Source organism: Fukomys damarensis, unplaced genomic scaffold (assembly GCF_012274545.1).
Source record: "Fukomys damarensis isolate Sample0158 unplaced genomic scaffold, DMR_v1.0_HiC HiC_scaffold_37, whole genome shotgun sequence".
In the NCBI taxonomy this organism is placed as follows: domain Eukaryota; kingdom Metazoa; phylum Chordata; class Mammalia; order Rodentia; family Bathyergidae; genus Fukomys; species Fukomys damarensis.
This window is the reverse complement of record NW_022900949.1, coordinates 37,480,417-37,498,352: the sequence shown is the minus strand read 5'-3', so window position 1 is coordinate 37,498,352 and position 17,936 is coordinate 37,480,417. Positions and strand designations below refer to the sequence as shown.

Sequence of the window (17,936 nt, the reverse complement as noted above, 5' to 3'; positions counted from 1 at the left end):
TTGCTGACCCTTCTAGAGTTCTCAAGGACTACAGAGTGCCTAGGAAACTGATTCAATCTGCTATTGGTTGTTAGCTTATGATTGATGAGTATGTGATTTTATTCTCAGACAAAACTGGACAAAACAGAAAAGGAGGTTGAATTTCTCCTCACTATATGTATAGTTGACTAGAAACTATTATTTTATTTGTGTCTGGAAAACTATCATTGAATAAACTAAAGTTCCTTAAGAGCCACTCTGTGATACTCAGGTTATATCAGCAAACACTTATTTAGCACCTGTGCTTCGGTGTAATGGCAGATGCGAAGAATATGACTATGAGTTAGGCTAGGCTAACTTTCTGAGGTGTGCAGGAGGAGAAATAAACTATTCAAAAGAAATAAATTCAGTGAAAAAATATAGACCGTCACCCTAAACTGAGAAGGTGAAAGATTTCTAAACCAGGCACTGCCTGATAGTCTTAAGGAGGGACGGCTGTATGAATGAAAGCATGGAAATGTAAAATGACTTTTAAATGGGTAGGCAGATAGACATTTCATTATACACATGTTATGTGTCCAAACACATATTTTTTTCTTTTTATACATACATGGAAAGAGGTGGGAGGGAGAATATGAAAGAAAGAAAGGGAGGAGAGAATCAGGAAATTGGCAAATGCTAAAGGACGAGACAAGAGATACAAATGTGCAGAGTCTTTAAGTATGAGGATCTAAAATTTTCTGGTGCTCAGGTGATGGAACAAAGGAGTGTATTCAGGTGTGCATGGCAGAGAGACAAACTGCATCATAGAGACATAGGGCCTACAATGAAATTAAGACATATTTTGTAGGTTAAAATTACTGGGTCTAAACTGTGATGACAGACATTGTTAGCAAGATCCATTTACAATATTTATTAATACGCAGCAGTCTATACTTCTCATAGGTGGCACAGTTAAGGTGAAAACTTTATAAATAATAAAGTCTATACAAATAATGCTGTGATTTAAATTAGGCCCCTACTTTCCAACAAAGTATATTATTTTGTCAGTCTAAAATCAATGTTACACTGTTATAAATACAGATATGGGAATGTCTACAATGGTTTTTAATTTTAACTTTCATTATTGTTTGAAAATGCAATTTCATTTTTTTCATTTGGATAAATTAAGAGGTGTGTCAACTGTCAGCTGTGTTCTTAAACTCAAAAATAATTTACTGCTCATCTCTTCCCAAATGCTTCTAAACAAGTGCTTCCTCAATTGTGTTGATACTGTATATTGAAACATCTTTATATAAGGATGGTCTTAAACTGCACTGTCCAATATGATAGTCAGGTCAGTCTAGCTGAATAAATTTAAATAAACTAATTCCTCAATGGCATTAGCAACATCACAATCATGTAACCCCCCAGTAAGTTGGACTGCCCAGATAGAGAATATTCCCCCCATTAAAGGTTTACATATTCTACTTGCACAATGCAGACTTTAGGCTGTGTTCACAAGGCTGTCACAAGACAACAAAATTAGGCTACTATCAGAAGTCACAGCACTTGAAGGAAGGAAACAGTATTTGAGGTAAGATGAAATAATACTTCATTAAATAAATAACCTTTAGCCATAGCCTCTTTTGTAGAAAACAGTTTTATCTGTTCTTTATACTTTCCTTCATGGCTCTGCACTGTATAGAATACAGAGCAGATTTGACTATTCATGGTCCCCACCTAGGGTGTGGGAGTACTGATCATACCATACTCACAGTACTGATTCCAAGTCAATCTCTCATAATGAGCAACCTCCTGCCAACCACAGAGCAATGGGCAGGATGTGTGTGGTGACTGCATCATAAGGGAGACAGGGACATTTGTCAGACACATTACTATTAGAAAAGAGCCAACTTACCAGGTTTTGAGGAGCAGTAGAGAGAGAAAAGAACACATTGGGAATAATGAGAAAAGTAAAAGACAGTTCTATGCTGAGGTGAAAAAGGTGAAAGAGTAAAGGGGGAGGGGAGAGAGGGCAGAAGAGGGAGGGAGGGAGGGAGAGGGGAATCTGTTATGTTTTTCCCTTCCTCTTTCCTACTGCTTTATAAAGAGATCTGAAAGCTTAAGTGTTGTTAATTTAATGTGGTAGAAATCTTGCATTGTTAATTTTCAAACTTCAACTACAGTTTCTTTCTTGTTCTTGACTCTCACCTGTTTCCAAAGAAGTCGGTGTGAACAATGTCAGACAATGTCTTTTGAGAATTTATACTCTCATCTCATCAGCTGTTGGGTTAAACACCTTCAAGCTTTACCATCGTCAAACCCAACCAAAACATTATCATAAAAGGGATCCAACAAAATGGAGCTACATCTTAAGCCCTCTACAGTTTGCTTTACTCCAGAAAGATCCAAAAGTGTCTCATTTTTAGTCTTTCTCCCATAATGCTATCTTGTGTCAACGGTACTAAAAATTATACATATAATTTACGTTCAACTTCCCAGGCAGCAAAAATGTCTTCCCAGCAATGTAACTGAAACACACACAATTGCTTCTTAATATCAGTATGATAGCCTGGACAAATTTTTAATTCAGCTCAAGAAATATATGATTAAAAACACAGCTCTGTTATGAATTATGTATGTCATCTGGCAAACTAGCCTATTTTTTTGGGTCTCTGCAAATGAGCAGTTCGGATTAAATGGGAGCCAGATTCCTTTCAGCTCCAAGGTCCTTGACTTTAAAACTGGTGTCCCCTGTGTTAATTGGTTGGTAGATGCTGTTAGCTGAGGAACTACTGTGGAGGTGATTTAGGTAGAGACTCCTTTCAAGAGAATGGGGCCTGTGTTAAGGAAAGGGTTTACACCAGAAGATGAAGAAGACAGCTGTGCTCTTACTAGTTGAACAACTCTCCTTGCCAATCCAGAAGACTAACAGAAATGTAGCAATTTCATCTTGTTATTATATTAGCTCAAGGAACACTGGAATGTTTCTTTAAAAAAAAATATTAAACTTGGTCTGGGGATGTAGATCCGTGGCACTGTGCCTGCCTGGCAAGCACAAGGTCCTGAGTTCAATCCCCGAAACCAAATAAATAAATAAAGTAAGTAAGTAATATGTGCTAAGAAATCCTTCTTTAGACTGGAACTCTGAAAATCCATGATGTAAATGCTACAGTTCCCAAAATGATTGACACGCTATCATTAATAAGTTACTAAATCTTCCTGAGCCCAAGAATATAGTTCGATAACATATGATCTAAGACCTCACCTGCTTCTAACATTACCTAAATCTACCAGCATCTACGAAATTTAAAGATGACAAAAATTATGTAGTGCATCTATTTTATTTTTTGGTACCGGGGATTGAACTTGGGCCCTTGTACTTGCAAAGCAGGCAGCGGAACCACTTAGCCCAATCCCTAGCCCTATGCATTTATTTTAAAATACAAATATTAGAAAGACATGTGTCAATATGTCACCCACTGTTCTGAATGATTTATCACATAAAAGGGATCTAGAAAGCCCATGTCTTATGAGAATGAAATGAAGTGGAATTTACATTATTTTCTTTTTCTTCATACACTAGTTAAAATTTTCATATTAGCAATCTACACCCTTGTTTGCACAGCTAACATAAATTGCTTCACCTTTAGAAAAAGACAGCACAGCATAAGACCAGCAAGTTACTCAACTAAATAACTAATGATTATTTCTTTTGAATTCTAAATCTCAAACATTCCTTTCAAATAATGTTTTTTCTTCTCAAGCAAGCATAATTTATTACTACTTGCAAATGTGACAACAGAAGTTTATTGAAGGTGATGTATTCACACAATAAACCAACATTTTCCAATTTTGCTTACTTAGGTTTTAAAATATCCTTTGGCAAAACATGGGGAATGCTTCAGAATAATTTTCAATAATAGCAAAAAAGGGTTTCAGTATAGAAACTGTTCTATCTCCAACAATTCAAAGCATATTTTATTTTTAAAAAGTAAGCTTTTCTTTTGTTTGGTACCTCCTGTAACAAATCTAAAATGTCTAAACCAGGAAATGATTTTTCATAAGTAGTTACCTTTTGAACAAATAAGGTTCAACAAAGACAATGGATCAACTTTGCAGATATATATGAATATTTGGAAAGAAGTTGGTCTACTTGAGTTTCATTAATGCTCATATATATGTACACACAGTAATTGATATGATAGGAGGATCACATAGTAGTATAGTAGTCTAAGATTTTTTGTTATAAGTAACCATAAAAATCCAACAAACTATATCAAACAATTACACTATAAATTAACAGATAAAACATCTTTCCATATATGCTTGACGTCTTTCCTTTTTAACTCTCAAATCAAGATTCAAGTGCAAAAATAATTCCCTAAATTTCATTTATTCATAATATAACAGCAAATATTAAGGAAAATAGTCTTTTGAATCTAAATCACACTTGAGAACATTAAAAATTATTTTATTTTTAGTATTAACATTTTAAGAAAAGATAGTGCACAACTTCTTAAATGTTGGAAATGCTCATCTGATTTGGTAAGTACTTTCACTATTTAGACATACATTTACTGATTGATTGATTGATTGATTGATTGGTTTTTTGAGTCCCACTATGTAGTTGAGGCTGACCTGGAACTGACTGTGTAGCCCAGGCTGGTCTCGAACTCACAGCAATCTTCCTGCCTCAGCCTCCCCGAGTGCTGGGATCACAGGTGTGCGCCACCATGCCTGGCTTAGTCTTTTAGACTATTATGGTTTTCTGTAATTGAATCATTGAAACTTGTCTTTTTTCACAACGGACAAAATTTTGTTACTTAATGTCTCCATGAGAGGGTGCTCTTATGTAGCCTAGGTTATAGTACTGTTCCTATCCCAGCTACTGCGCAACACTACACAGGTATGATATGTAACTTCTGAAATGGGAGACTTCTGAGCTAAGGAAACTGCCTACTCATTATTGTAAATATTCCTAACATTATATAGTGAAACTCTGAATAAATTAATTTCTAAATTTTCTTCCTTCGTAAGACTTTCAATCTTTTCAGATGAAAAATAGATACCACTACTTGATAAAGTTGGCTAGTGCTTTTGAAAATGCATGTTATAGTGCAGCACAGTGACACATGTCTGTGATCCTAGTTACTTGGGAGGCTGAGGCAGGAAGACTGCAAATTTAAGGCCAGTCTGAGCAATTTAGTAAGTTCTTGTCTCAAAATAAAAACAAAAGGGATGGGGATGTAGCTCAATCAAAGAGCTCTTGTCTAGCATGAGTAGCATGAGGTCCTAGGATCAATCCTCAGCACTGCCCCCCCCATCAAACTTATATACTACTATGCAAACACATAATATCAACTAAGTATTCAATAATTTTCTTATACTTCCAAAACTTTTTACTAATCTGTAACTCCTGAATTGACCAAAAGATTGCAAAGTTTATTTTAGTAAAGCACAATTCTTGAGTGATCAGCTGTTTAAACTTAAATAATAGAGCAACAGGCTTTTAGCAGAATATTTTAAAAGTAATCTATCAGTTGAATATACTGTACTGGATCAATGAACTTAAAGATAAACGTGATCCTTAATTATGTCACTCCTCTCTGAACTATAAAGCATGTAAAATTCTCTTTAATTAGCTATGTCACAGGGTTTGTCTAGGAAGCAAAGGCAGTTATAAAACTTTAATCTTTAAAAGTGAATAGAAATTTTTAAAAAATGTATAGAAATAATCATTTTCTCTTGCATCTACATTAAACATAGGCTCTATTCCTATGTCTAGAACATAATTTTATTCCATTCAATATTTTGATTTTTTTTATGAATAAGATATTTTTTGAAATGGAGTGTTACCCTAGAATACTAAAATTTTACTATTTATTTATCTGTCCACTATCTGTCTCATTGTAGTTCAGGCTAGCTTTGAATTCCACATATAGTTTAGGCCAGCCTTGAACTTTGAATCCTTCTGCCCAGCCTCCTGATTGCTGGGATTGCATGCATGTGCTACCACACCCAGCTAGAATTTATCATGTATAAAGTTATTTCATAAAAATGCAATAATTTGTTTAATCACTCTAGATTCTTTTTTTTTTCTGTTTGGTACCAGGGATCGAACTTGGGACCTTGTGATTACGAGGCAGGCGGTAGAACCACTGAGCTAAATCCCCTGGCCCTCACTCTACATTCTTTACCTAATTTAAACTGATCCATTTTTGAACGTCTATTTTCCAGATGGAACAACTTAGACTTGAAGTGATCACTCAACTGCTGAAGTGAAGGTCATACAAATACTAAAAGGGGGAACTAATTCAAATCTAGGCTGACTCTGAATTTATAAACCTTATCACTACAATTTTAGAAGTATAGTTTCCAAATTATTTCAGACAAAACTCTGATGCTCCAGGAGTGGTACCCTGAAATGTGATTTTGAATTGGTGGTTATGGAGCCACTGTACCATCTCCACATCTTTCCACCTCCCCCCGGATTACTGATTCTGATTTGCTGCTCTCATTCCCATGAGCCAGCCATTTTTTTGAAGGCTTGCATAAGAGAGTGCACAAGATGGAAAACATGGCTCCTGCCCTTGAAAGCTTAGTCTGAAAACACAGGGCCCAAAAGACAGAATACACAGGAACTGGAACCCAGCACGTTTCACAAGGATGACTGTGACAAGGAATTTGATGGGAGAACAGAAACTGACAGGAGAAGTAAATGTAACCTGGATACAAAAGCTTGGCAGTGGAAATAAGACTTGTAGAATAATTTAATAACTGTTTATTTTAAAAAATAATTTTAAATAATTCAATTCTTTTGCAGACACACACAGAATTACTAACCTTCTACATTCATGGCTTCTCTCAGAACCTGAAGTTTCTTCTGTCTCTCTCGAATTCTGTCCAGAGCACTTGATATTGCTGAGGAAGTGGGCAAGTCTCGCGTGTAACATACTGGATCCATTCTCTGAGGGCCAAAAATATCCAAGGCTATGCTTCCATCAGAGTACCTGGCCTCTTTTTTCCTAGGAGTAGTTAGAGTCCGCTCTGTGAGGCCATCAGGGTGACAGTGCTGGTATCTGCTGATCTCTCCAGATGAGAAATCTCTGTCAGGTGAAGATAGCAAGTCCATAGATGAAGCCCAAATCTTCTTTTTAGGAAGTACATCAATGCCAGGGACAACCTTTTTTTGTAGGCCATTGGCTTTGAACTGGTAAGGGGAGCAAGTGTTTTCAGAATCCTCATGTCCAGAATTATTCTCTGATGAAATGTCCTTGAAATAATCTTCCTCATCTTGAGTGTCTCTGATGGACAAAAATCCCATAGATTTACTAAGCCCTTTGTTAAGAAAGGTTTGATGACAGAATGGAGCCTTGTGTATGTCTAGTACATCGGAAGTAGGGCTTCTTCCTGGAATGATAAGAATCTATCATGTATGCACAGAATTTTTAGAAAATAAATTGGAATGTAATCCATTACTGACAATGAAAGCAGTGGTAATTTCCTAAATTCTATAAATGGAAGATCAGAGATGAAATAGGATGATGATGATGGTGATAGAAGTAGAAAGACATGCTATGTTTGTATAACTTTTCACAGTTCAATTCCCTCTCCTCCATTCTCTGGCTCATTTTTGTGGTGCTGGAGATCAAACCAAGGACCTAGCATATACAAGTATACTGAACTGTACTCCCAGCCCAATGTCTGTTATCTAATAAAATAAACAGTATGTTGAACTTATCTTTGAGCACTCTATTATCATAGGTGAATTAATTAGTTTTAAAACACACATAAAAGTTGGTGATATTATCTGACTTGGTACAATATTAATTATCTATGAAATGATTTGTAGTAATAACAATGTACAATGTCTTCCTTTAACTTCTAAAGGTATAACTTAAACATATATCATTTGAGTATACAAACCTAGTACATCCTGGTCTTTTAAATAAATATATTTGAAGTAGAAACAATGAATTGTTGCTATATTGTGGATATGAAAAAGATGATAGCATTTGGAATTCTGAAGTTCAAAATTTTATTAGAATTAGATATGTTTTCAAACATTTTTATGGTGTTTGAAATCCAGGAAATTTAGTTACATTTAAATTATGAAAGAAACAAAATTTTTCTATGGCAAACCACCACGTACTAAAATAGTTTTTCCCTCTAAAACACAATGCATTAATTTTTGGGTTTTTTTTTTTGGTACTGGGGATTGAACTCCGGTCCTTGCGCTTGCAAAGCAGGCACCAGAACCACTGAGCTAGATTCCTGACCCCAATGTATTAATTTTTGTCAACCAGAATAAAATACTAATTCTTACTTATTCTTTAGTTTTTGAAGTAGTTAAACCAGTAACCCATTCTACTTGTTTCTAAGGCAGTAGTCTATAATGCAGAGAACACCAGAAATGCCCATTCAGACCTTAATCTTGTGAGCACACTGATTTAACATAAAAAAATCATGTGTGTCCACCACTGAAGAATAGAGAAAAATACAGAAAAATACTAATCCAGTAGGCCATAAACATTGGTGATCTCCATGCTACCTTCTTCAACTTCCCTTTGATAGCCTGTCTGCTCTGTGATATAAAATAACAAAAATCTTCCAAGTAATAATAAATTGCTTATTCATTTGAAGGCCATGATTATATCTTCTGAGTAACTATAAACTGATCTAGGACCACAAATTTTACCATAAACATGTTAGAAAATGAGTTTTCCAAATGGCAACAATCTGCTAACTTGAGAATTAGGTTAAAATATGATGCTTTTCTTACGTCTCATTTTCTTCTAAATACAGAACTACTCAAGGGCAAATATGGATAACGTCCATACAGAGAATATCAAGAAATATGCCATACAACATGCAGACTGTCACAGACTCTAGCTTCTAATCTAATTTGAAAATTGGTAAACATGTTTATGTTATGTATAAATTATATTATTAAATGAACCACACTTTGAAACTCATTCCTTTAAAATTAGAGAACTGAGATAGTCTTGGAAACTGATAGTTACATCAGTAGAAGAGATCCAAAAGAGACTAAGAATCATAGGTCACGGATTAATGCAATCACCTGCCGCCTTCTTTTACCTTGACTACTAACAAGAAGTCAAAACTTGGAAAAATTCAAATAAGTATTTTATCAATAGCATAAACCCACGGACAATCACTTGGACACTAGATATCATGTGCTAAGAGTATATTTACTCACTTCCACTATGACCACATCACTTTTCCTCATTTTCCAAATTTCTCACCTTAACATTTTAGTCTTTTAGTTGATCCTATCTCATATTCTACCAAGAAAACAGAAGCTATCAAAAGTACTTCCTCATCTTTTCACGACTAATTCTACATATCTCTGCAGATCTTTTCCCTGTTGTACAAAGGATGAAATTTCCAGCCAGTTGAAGGCCAATCTCCAATATATATTCTAGATTCCCATCTCTTTATTTTAACAAAGATTTTTTAATTAACTTCTGTGCTATCTGCTTACGCCTTCATTATTCTCTTTTTATTGAGTTACTTCCATTAGTAAACAATCTAATAGCTCCATAACCAAACCAAGCCACTCCCAAATTTATATTTTGACAACTCCCAAATTTATATTCTTAACATTGACCTTCTCTGAAAGTTCCAATATTCTATAATCAAACTTCTAGTATATTACAAAAGCACCTCAAACTGTACAAGCTTAAAACTAATCTCTTGCTTCCCACAGCCAGAACTGTTCATTGTTCTTCAGCTTTTATTTTAGGAAGTGGTACCATTACCCAGTTGCTTGCTTGAAACAGAAATACTGTATGGGCACCATTCTTAAATGCGTCATCTCTTTTAGGGCCCCTATCATATTCATGAGAAACTGCTGGTGATTTAAATTCTCAATATCTTAATTTCATGTGCTTATTTCCAATTCCACTGCCATCATTTTAGTCTGAATTAACACTATCATTTGGCTACAACACTGTAGTGATCTCCAGATAGGATTCCTGTTGCTTCTACTTCCTCATGAAACTATCCTCCATTCAGTAGTCCAATTTTGGATTTTAGTTGGTACAAATACACCATTCTTCAATCAAGTATTCCTATCTCACAGAAGTATCACTGCATTTTATCATGTTATTGATACCACTATCTTCAGCTAAACAACTGGCTATGCAATTGCCTAACCAACTCCTCACAGGTTGATAAAATTATTTTCTGCAAAAGAGGTTTCTTCATATAAAGTAAAATATATAATATAATGTAAAGTAATAACAATTCAGTTCTGAACATTATAAATCTTATTAAAGTGAGCTACTTTATGCTGCTAAAGATTAGGGAATAATTTCATTATTATAGGATCAGAAAATGGAAGTTCAAATATAGAGCCTGGCCATATGAATTCTGGGTTAGTATTTATTAAGTCCCACAACAGTGATGGTCATATAATGTTGCTAATACTAGGACCATGTAATAATTCATATTTGAGACTACACAGAGGGCAACTGGTTCAACTGCTTTCCAAATTTCTCTAAACATATGTTTGGACTATTAGGACCATTTTACCCAACAGATAATGAACAACACCGGAATCATTAAGTACATTTAATAGCTGTGCTTACTACCTATTGTGATAATAAGAAATCGAGCTAATGCTTTTGCTGAAAGCAGCACCACCAGAGCTACTCTAGAATGATTTCAGCTGAAAGGAATACAACTTGATATTGTCCTATCCTGGCATAAATTTCCTTCCACTATGCTCAAAGAGCAAGTGTATTAGGATACTCGTCTCACTGTTCAAAAATTGTCCATTGTATTGTCCATCTGTCATCATGACCACTTAGCTTCCCCAATCCAGAGTGGAAGAGTAATGACTATGTCTTGTTTTATATTTCCAGTTCCTAATAAGATTGATTCCAAAAGAATGCTAACTGAACAGAGTTTCTTAAACAACTTTTAGAAATCTTTGAAATTCAATTTGGGAAGCATACTCTACTAGAAAGATTACTATCAACAGACTTGGCTTTAATACAAGCTTTCCCTTCCATTCATCAGTGTGGGCAAGTCACTCAACACAATGTGGATATAATCCATTCATTTTTCTTTTCAGAGATGACAGGATAAATGAACTAACTCATATTAACTATTTTGAGCTCTTCTCCACAAGGGCAACATAAAATTCTAAATTTTGCCTTTCTTTTCCATTTCTGCTTTGTTTTTCTAAACATCTACTGAGGAGGGATTTTGAAAAGTTCTTTTGATAAGAAATAATGGAAACCATGCATCAGAAGACCTCCCATAAAAGTTTTAGATTTATCCTTTATTTAAAAAGTATCAGGCCGGGGATTTAGCTCAGCGGTTCGGTGGCCTACCTTGCAAGCACAAGTACCGGAGTTCAATCCCCGGTACCAAAAAAAAAAAAAGTATCAAAGTGGCGTTGTGCCTACCTCACAGCTCAAGGTCCTGAGTTTGACCCCCAGTACTGGCGGTGGGGGTAGGGAGTATCGCATTTTTCTAACAGGAAAAATGGTGATTACCAAGTGGATTTTCCATCTCTTGGGAGGCTCAGAGTTCAGAGAGTTTACAGATAACATTAAATTACATACAAGTATAAGCATCCAAATTTAAAATAAAACCATAAACATTTTCCTTTTGGAATACAATTTTAGCATAAATTGCTAAAATCTAAATGGAAAAAAATAAATATACATTTAAGAGCTACAGTAAGAGTTTCTAAGACTATAAACTGTCTTAGAATATATTGCATTTATTTTAGTTACATTGGAAAAAAACTTTGTATTTTGTGCTTTAACTGTTTTTGTTCTACTGATTAACATTATTCCTAATTGGATAGCATCCTTCACCTCTCCCTCACACACAACCCAAAGATTCACAGCATCTCTTAGAAGTTAACTTCAAGCCAACATTTCAATATTATAAGAGGCTCCTCAATTCCCCATCTGTTCTCGCAAATGTGTTCAAGTACATTAAAAAACACTTGATGTTATCAACACACCCAAAGTTCCAAAGCACTATCATGCTGATCCGATTGTTGTGTCGGTTTCCACTGTAAGCCTGCTTTCTTTCTGCTTATTGAAACCATTTTACAGTGTTAAGTTTTAGCAGTGGCAGTGTTAAGTAAATGAAGCAGGGCAGAGAGCTCTTGTGTTTAGGTTTTAGCTTTGTGAAAGAATTCAAAAGCAAGAAATAAGAAGACACTAAAAGATTGTTTACTAGTAGTTGAAGAGTTTCATTAAATTTTAGTTGAGTTTTTGTTCACAATATGCTTTAATATCATAAAAACAAACAAAAAATAGAAAGAACAATAATAAAACACTTCTCTGGTGAAAGAGACCACCCCTTTACCCTTGCCAATTGTGTGTGTGTGTGTGTGTAATGGACCCAGGTCTTCACACTGAGGTACATCCCCAGCCCTTTTAGTTTTATTTTGAGTTGAGTTAGGGTCTTGCTAAATTGGCAAATTAAATTGCTAGTTTTAAGGTATCCCTACATCTACTTACTTCTTTTAATATAATTCTTATATTTCACTGCCCATCTTGAGACTTTCTTTATTTAACACTGTAGTCTGGATCTTAAGAAACTAAGGATCGGGCCAGGGATTTAGCTCAGTGTTTCAGTGGCCTGCCTTGCAAGCGCAAGGACCCAAGTTCAATCCCCGGTACCAAAAAAAAAAAAAAAAAAAAGAAAGAAATTAAGGATAATAGTATGAAACATTTTAGATTGATGCTCACCGAAAAAATACAGGGCTATTTTGCTGCAAGTGACCACTGTGAGTTAACTAACAGTGCCCAAAAGCAACATCGGTGTCCCAGAAAATTACTTTTTCAAGAGATAATTTTTGTTTCAATTTTAAACTTAAAAAATAGCATATGCCACAGACTATTGGTGCTGCTTCTACCCACTGTGGCTATAATTGGTATATTTATGTTGATTTTGTCTGTGAAATAAGGTTTTCTAAGTTTGTAGAAGGTAAATAAAAAGCTTCAGTGAAGTGATACTATTATAGAAAGCAATGGCTAAGAAGGTCTTAATCTTTTTCCACTACATTTCATTCAAACAAGACTATTATTTAAGAAATAAGGATCTCTAATTCTGCTAAAAAATATAAACATAAAATCAGGTCCATCCTGAATGACTAATTTCAATTCCTGAAAAATTTATTCTCTCTAGAAAAGATTTTATTTTCTGAGATTAGCACTAGAGAATAAGATCAATGGATAGTCTATTAAGGATTTACTAATTTGTGGTCATTTCAAACACACCTTCATTATCTATGTTTGGACAGTCTTTTAGTTTCTTTAGTTCTAAAATGGGAGAATAATTTAAAATTTAATGGATCAACAAGTTGCCATTATTCTTAGCATCAAGTTTCATGTTATATCCTACCTCAAATCCTAGAATAGTAAAGGGAAATGGATTTTTATACCTAAGGCATAAGTATGGTAAAGGAAACACAAAAAATGATTCTGAATACTCTAATTGCCATTAAGCATTGTAAAAAGCATTTTAGACAAAGTCTACCTTGCATTTTTTTACTCACATACAAATAATATATGTATTAGAAAAGAAACTTCATGTAACCAGAAATTGATTTATCTTGACATGAAAGCTAAGACAGTTTTACAGAAAAAATCCTTATTCAAAGTAACATGAAGCACCAAAATAGACAATTGTACCATTACAGAATCACTCCCTTAGAAACAATTTCACTGCTTTTCTTTGACTTCACAAGCAATACAGTTGTTTATATTATAGTCCTTGTTCTGAGATAAGAGTTCTGAACTCCACAAAACACTTGGTCTGGATAATCAAGTGTTTACTTTTCACAAAGAGATTTTTTTCATAAATTTTTAAATAAGATAGTGATGACTGATCAAATTGAAAATCATGTAGCATTTCAATGTTTTATCAGATGATATCAATTAATCTTTGATTAGAATATACTTAAGCTGTTTTTATTTACTTCTCCCTTGCTCTAAAAGCTAAAATATCTCACCCATAAAATATTTTTGTTAGCATTTAGATTTTCATGACTTTAGTATTATGAAAGAAAAGTTAAAAGAACAAGGATAATCAGCAAAATCAAAAATTCATTTTTAAATTAAACTAAGCCTGGCCAGGTATGCTGGCACAGGCCTGTAATCCCAGTACTCAGGGGCTGAGGCAGGAGGATTGCCTTAAATTCATGGCAAACCTGGGCAACATAGTGAGTTTAAGGCCAGTCTGAACTACATAGTGAGTTACATAGTGAGACTGCCTAAAAAAAAAAAAAAAAAAAGCTATGCCTGAAACTTAACACAGAAAATAAATTATCATATAAAAATGCATTTGTATTTTTATTTCAAGTATTTGAGTTTTCCATGCATTTCTTTTTAAACAGTCTGTATAATTATGATAGGACCCATAATTATAAAATGCTATTGGCAATGCAAAACCATCATCCATCATTATTTTTTTTTTTGGTACCAGGGTTTCAAACTCGGGTCCTTGTGCTTGTGAAGCAGGCACCGGAACCACTAAGCTAAATCCCCGGCCCTATTCATCATTAATTTTTATTTATTAGAGCAGCATTTGATAACTTCAAGTCATGATATTAGTCATGAAATCAATTTAGTGATTGTGATTATCATTCGAGAATTAGAACAGAAAATATGACTGCAATGCTGATTACTGAAACAATATTTATACTCAAAAATGTATGTTTATTTGGTCACATTTTAAAATATATTTTTAATATAAAATAACATGCTAAGATAATAAGTGATATTGATGTTATTGGCAAAAACAGCATCAAAAGGAAAATAATTTACTATGGGAGTCTTGACTGTATTAATATTTTCTACATAACTTTGGTAGATTTATTTATTAATATAGCTAATATTTCTGTTTGTTCCTTGCCTCACATCCTAAGTTCTAACTAAACATAGTCACAATTATTAGATTTCCAAGCCAGGTAAGTATAATTTCATAAAAGAAATAATAGAATGAGGTTAAGCCTAGAAGTTTCCTATTAATATATTCTTACCTGTTGGTAATCCTTTTCCTCTCAATCGGTCTCGAATAGCCTGGCTTCGATCAGGCTTTTGTTCACTGCTACAGGAAAGCTGATCCGTCTGTACATAGGTAATCAAAAATCAAGTCTGACAAAAGAATCTCTCTTTTGTTTTCACCATAATTGTTTACAGAGTGACACTAGTAAGACAAGTTTTGGAGGGTACTGCACTGAGAGACTTCATACTATTGCAAAGAGCTCCACATCTTATTGTAATGTATATTCCTTGGATAAGATTTTTATAGCCAGTACTGGCCAACTCAACTTCAGAAAATTAAAACTCAAGAAATAATTACCAAAGAGTATCTGACAACTGGGAGCATAATTAGACAGATAAAAGTAGCAGTTAAACTGAGTTGCTTTGAAAATAGTAAACTTGAAGTGTCCTTTTTTTTCCTCCCAACTGGTAACTAATTTATCTTTGATTAAATTATAAAATTTAAAAATCAGATTATGGTATGATGAAACATTCTACTGATTATAAGTATGTATTGAGAAAACTAATTTAAATTATTTTCAAAAATAATTTTCTAGATCTTGCTTGCCAGAACATTTGAGAAAAGTTAGTGCTTAAATTAAATGGAAACACTGGTAGACAGCGATTGAATTTAAATCAATAATCACTGAACCCCCAACAAAATATTTTAGTAATCTTAAACATCAAGAACTTTTAGGCAAGGATATTTATTTAAAATAAAGTGCATCAAATTAGGTCCAACTCCATATTATGAAGGGTGAAAAGTTAAGAAAATTCATTTAATCAGACAACTAAACAGAGGAGAAACATCAAGATATAAAATGGAAGAAGAGAAAATGAAACCAAGTTATTTAAATCTACCAAGAGCAGGGCCGGAGATTTAGCTCAGCGGTTCGGTGGCCTGCCTCTCAAGCACAAGGACCTGAGTTCGATCCCTGGTACCACACACACACACACACACACACACACACACACAAAACGTTTTGGGGCCGGGGATTTAGCTCAGTGGTTTGGTGGCCTGCCTTGCAAGCACAAGGCCCCGAGTTCAATCCCCAGTACCAAAATAAATAAATAAATCTACCAAGAGCATGCACACACGTTTCTGTACATATACACATTTTAAAATCCCTCCACAATGGAAATGTGTTTTAGTATGAATTAAAAACCTGTGGAATAGTACATTTGAATCTGTGGAATAGTACATTTGAAGTTCTAGCATGATTCCAACCTCTAAGAAGACTTGACTGGAAATATTATCCTTGACTGGAAATGCTATCCTTTAAGCTGCATAAATGTTAGTCTAGATTACAGTGTAGTGTTAGTGATAGAAAAGACAATGAATATTCTACATAATTGGGAATTCTTTCAATGAAGCAAATATTAAGAACAGCTGTTGTTATGTTGTTAGCTGGTTTAGGGCTTTAAAAACTATGTTATTTAATTCTCAAAACAATAACATATAGTAGCTATTATTATTCATATATTATATATAACATTAGAAATAGCAAAAAAAAAAAAAAACTTCAAAGGACCTTAAAACAGCTCACCAATACTGAAATAATTATCTTCACTGCTGTTCAGTAATATGAATAGATAGTATGTAATAATATCTCTATTTTATAGCTAACTAAAATTGAGGTCAAAATATTACAACATTGTGAGAACCAAGCAGAATAAGCTGTCCTTCCTTTTTTTTTCTTTTTTAATCTATGCTAACTAATCTCAAGCAAGAATTACTGTCACTCAGAATGGATTTCACAGTAGTGAAAGACTAATTCATTCTATGAGCTGTTGGGGATAATAAAAGCCTCAGAGGAAGGTAACAGCTAAAAGCATAGGCTTTCAGTTTGGAGACATCCAGGTTCAATTATGTCTTGGTCATTTATCATATGTGTGACAAGAGCCAAGTTATTAGATCATTTTAAGCCTTAGTTTCATCATCACTAAAATGAGATAAAAGTATTTCTTTTATGGTGAGCTATTATAAAGAAATGTGACAAAGCACATAAATCACTAACATTATTCCTGGCACAAAGTAAACACACCTGTTGTAGTTAGTTCTGTTCAGAGGACTAGGAAGAATGGTGGAAGGGTGGGGGAGAAATACTGTATTAGTAAAAATTTGCCTCTGCAAATGCAGTTTTTCTACATGCTGATTCCAGCTGACTCTTCTTTTTTTCTGTCCCACTACACTCCCCAGCATACCTCACGGCAGACTCACTACTGCTCCCAAACATACCTGCTCTTTTCCCATCTCACAGCAGGCATGCAGGTTTCCTCTGCTGAGATTACTTTCTCTCTAGCCTACAAGATTTACCTCAAAAACCTAAATTCAGTTGTGGCTTATGTCCTTCCCCACAAATCTCATAGGTTTTAAAATTTTGCTATTCTTTTTTATAGCCTTATTTTCATTTTATAATTAAGCAAATAGTTATAAATTAAAAGCACCAAGATAAAATATTTTCTTCAAGTACCTATCTCCTCTGTACAGGTTTCACACATAGACAAACAATAAATATTATAATAAACTGAACTAAATGTCAAATCTTAAAGGGATGGAGATCTTCTATGTAATATAGGTAATCATTATAGATGAGGTAATAAAATTCCTATGGAGGAATATTTCTTCATGGAAAGGCAGAAGAAAAAATATTTCTAGAATTTTACAATAGAAGTAAAATCAGCAAAGAACACAAATGTTTCACAGAAGATGTGATGTAACACAAAGACCCCTGGACTCAAAAATAAGAAATTAAATCCTAAAGCTGTTTGGAACTCAATTTTCTCATCTATAAGGGAATAGTTTCAGAAGCTCGTTAAACAAAACCTCTGGAATCAAATAAGTTTGAGAAAAATTTGGTCAGTATGCTCATCTCACTCGAAGAGTCATACTACAGTCTAGAGTATTAAAGGTGCTAAAAATTTCTACAG

General features: G+C 34.2%; 1 protein-coding gene across 15 annotated transcripts in view; it reads right to left on the bottom strand.

Moving 5' to 3' along the window:
• Ptpn13 (protein tyrosine phosphatase non-receptor type 13) overlaps positions 1–17,936 on the bottom strand; it is a 143,347-nt gene that overhangs the window by 87,154 nt on the left and 38,257 nt on the right. For all 15 annotated transcript variants that reach the window (XM_010606698.3, XM_010606709.3, XM_010606701.3 and 12 more), the window contains exons 5-6: positions 15,002–15,089; positions 6,808–7,374 (exon numbers count right to left, since the gene is read on the bottom strand). In XM_010606698.3, the coding sequence (XP_010605000.1) occupies positions 6,808–7,374; positions 15,002–15,089 (655 nt within the window). The remainder of the gene's footprint in view (positions 1–6,807; positions 7,375–15,001; positions 15,090–17,936) is intronic.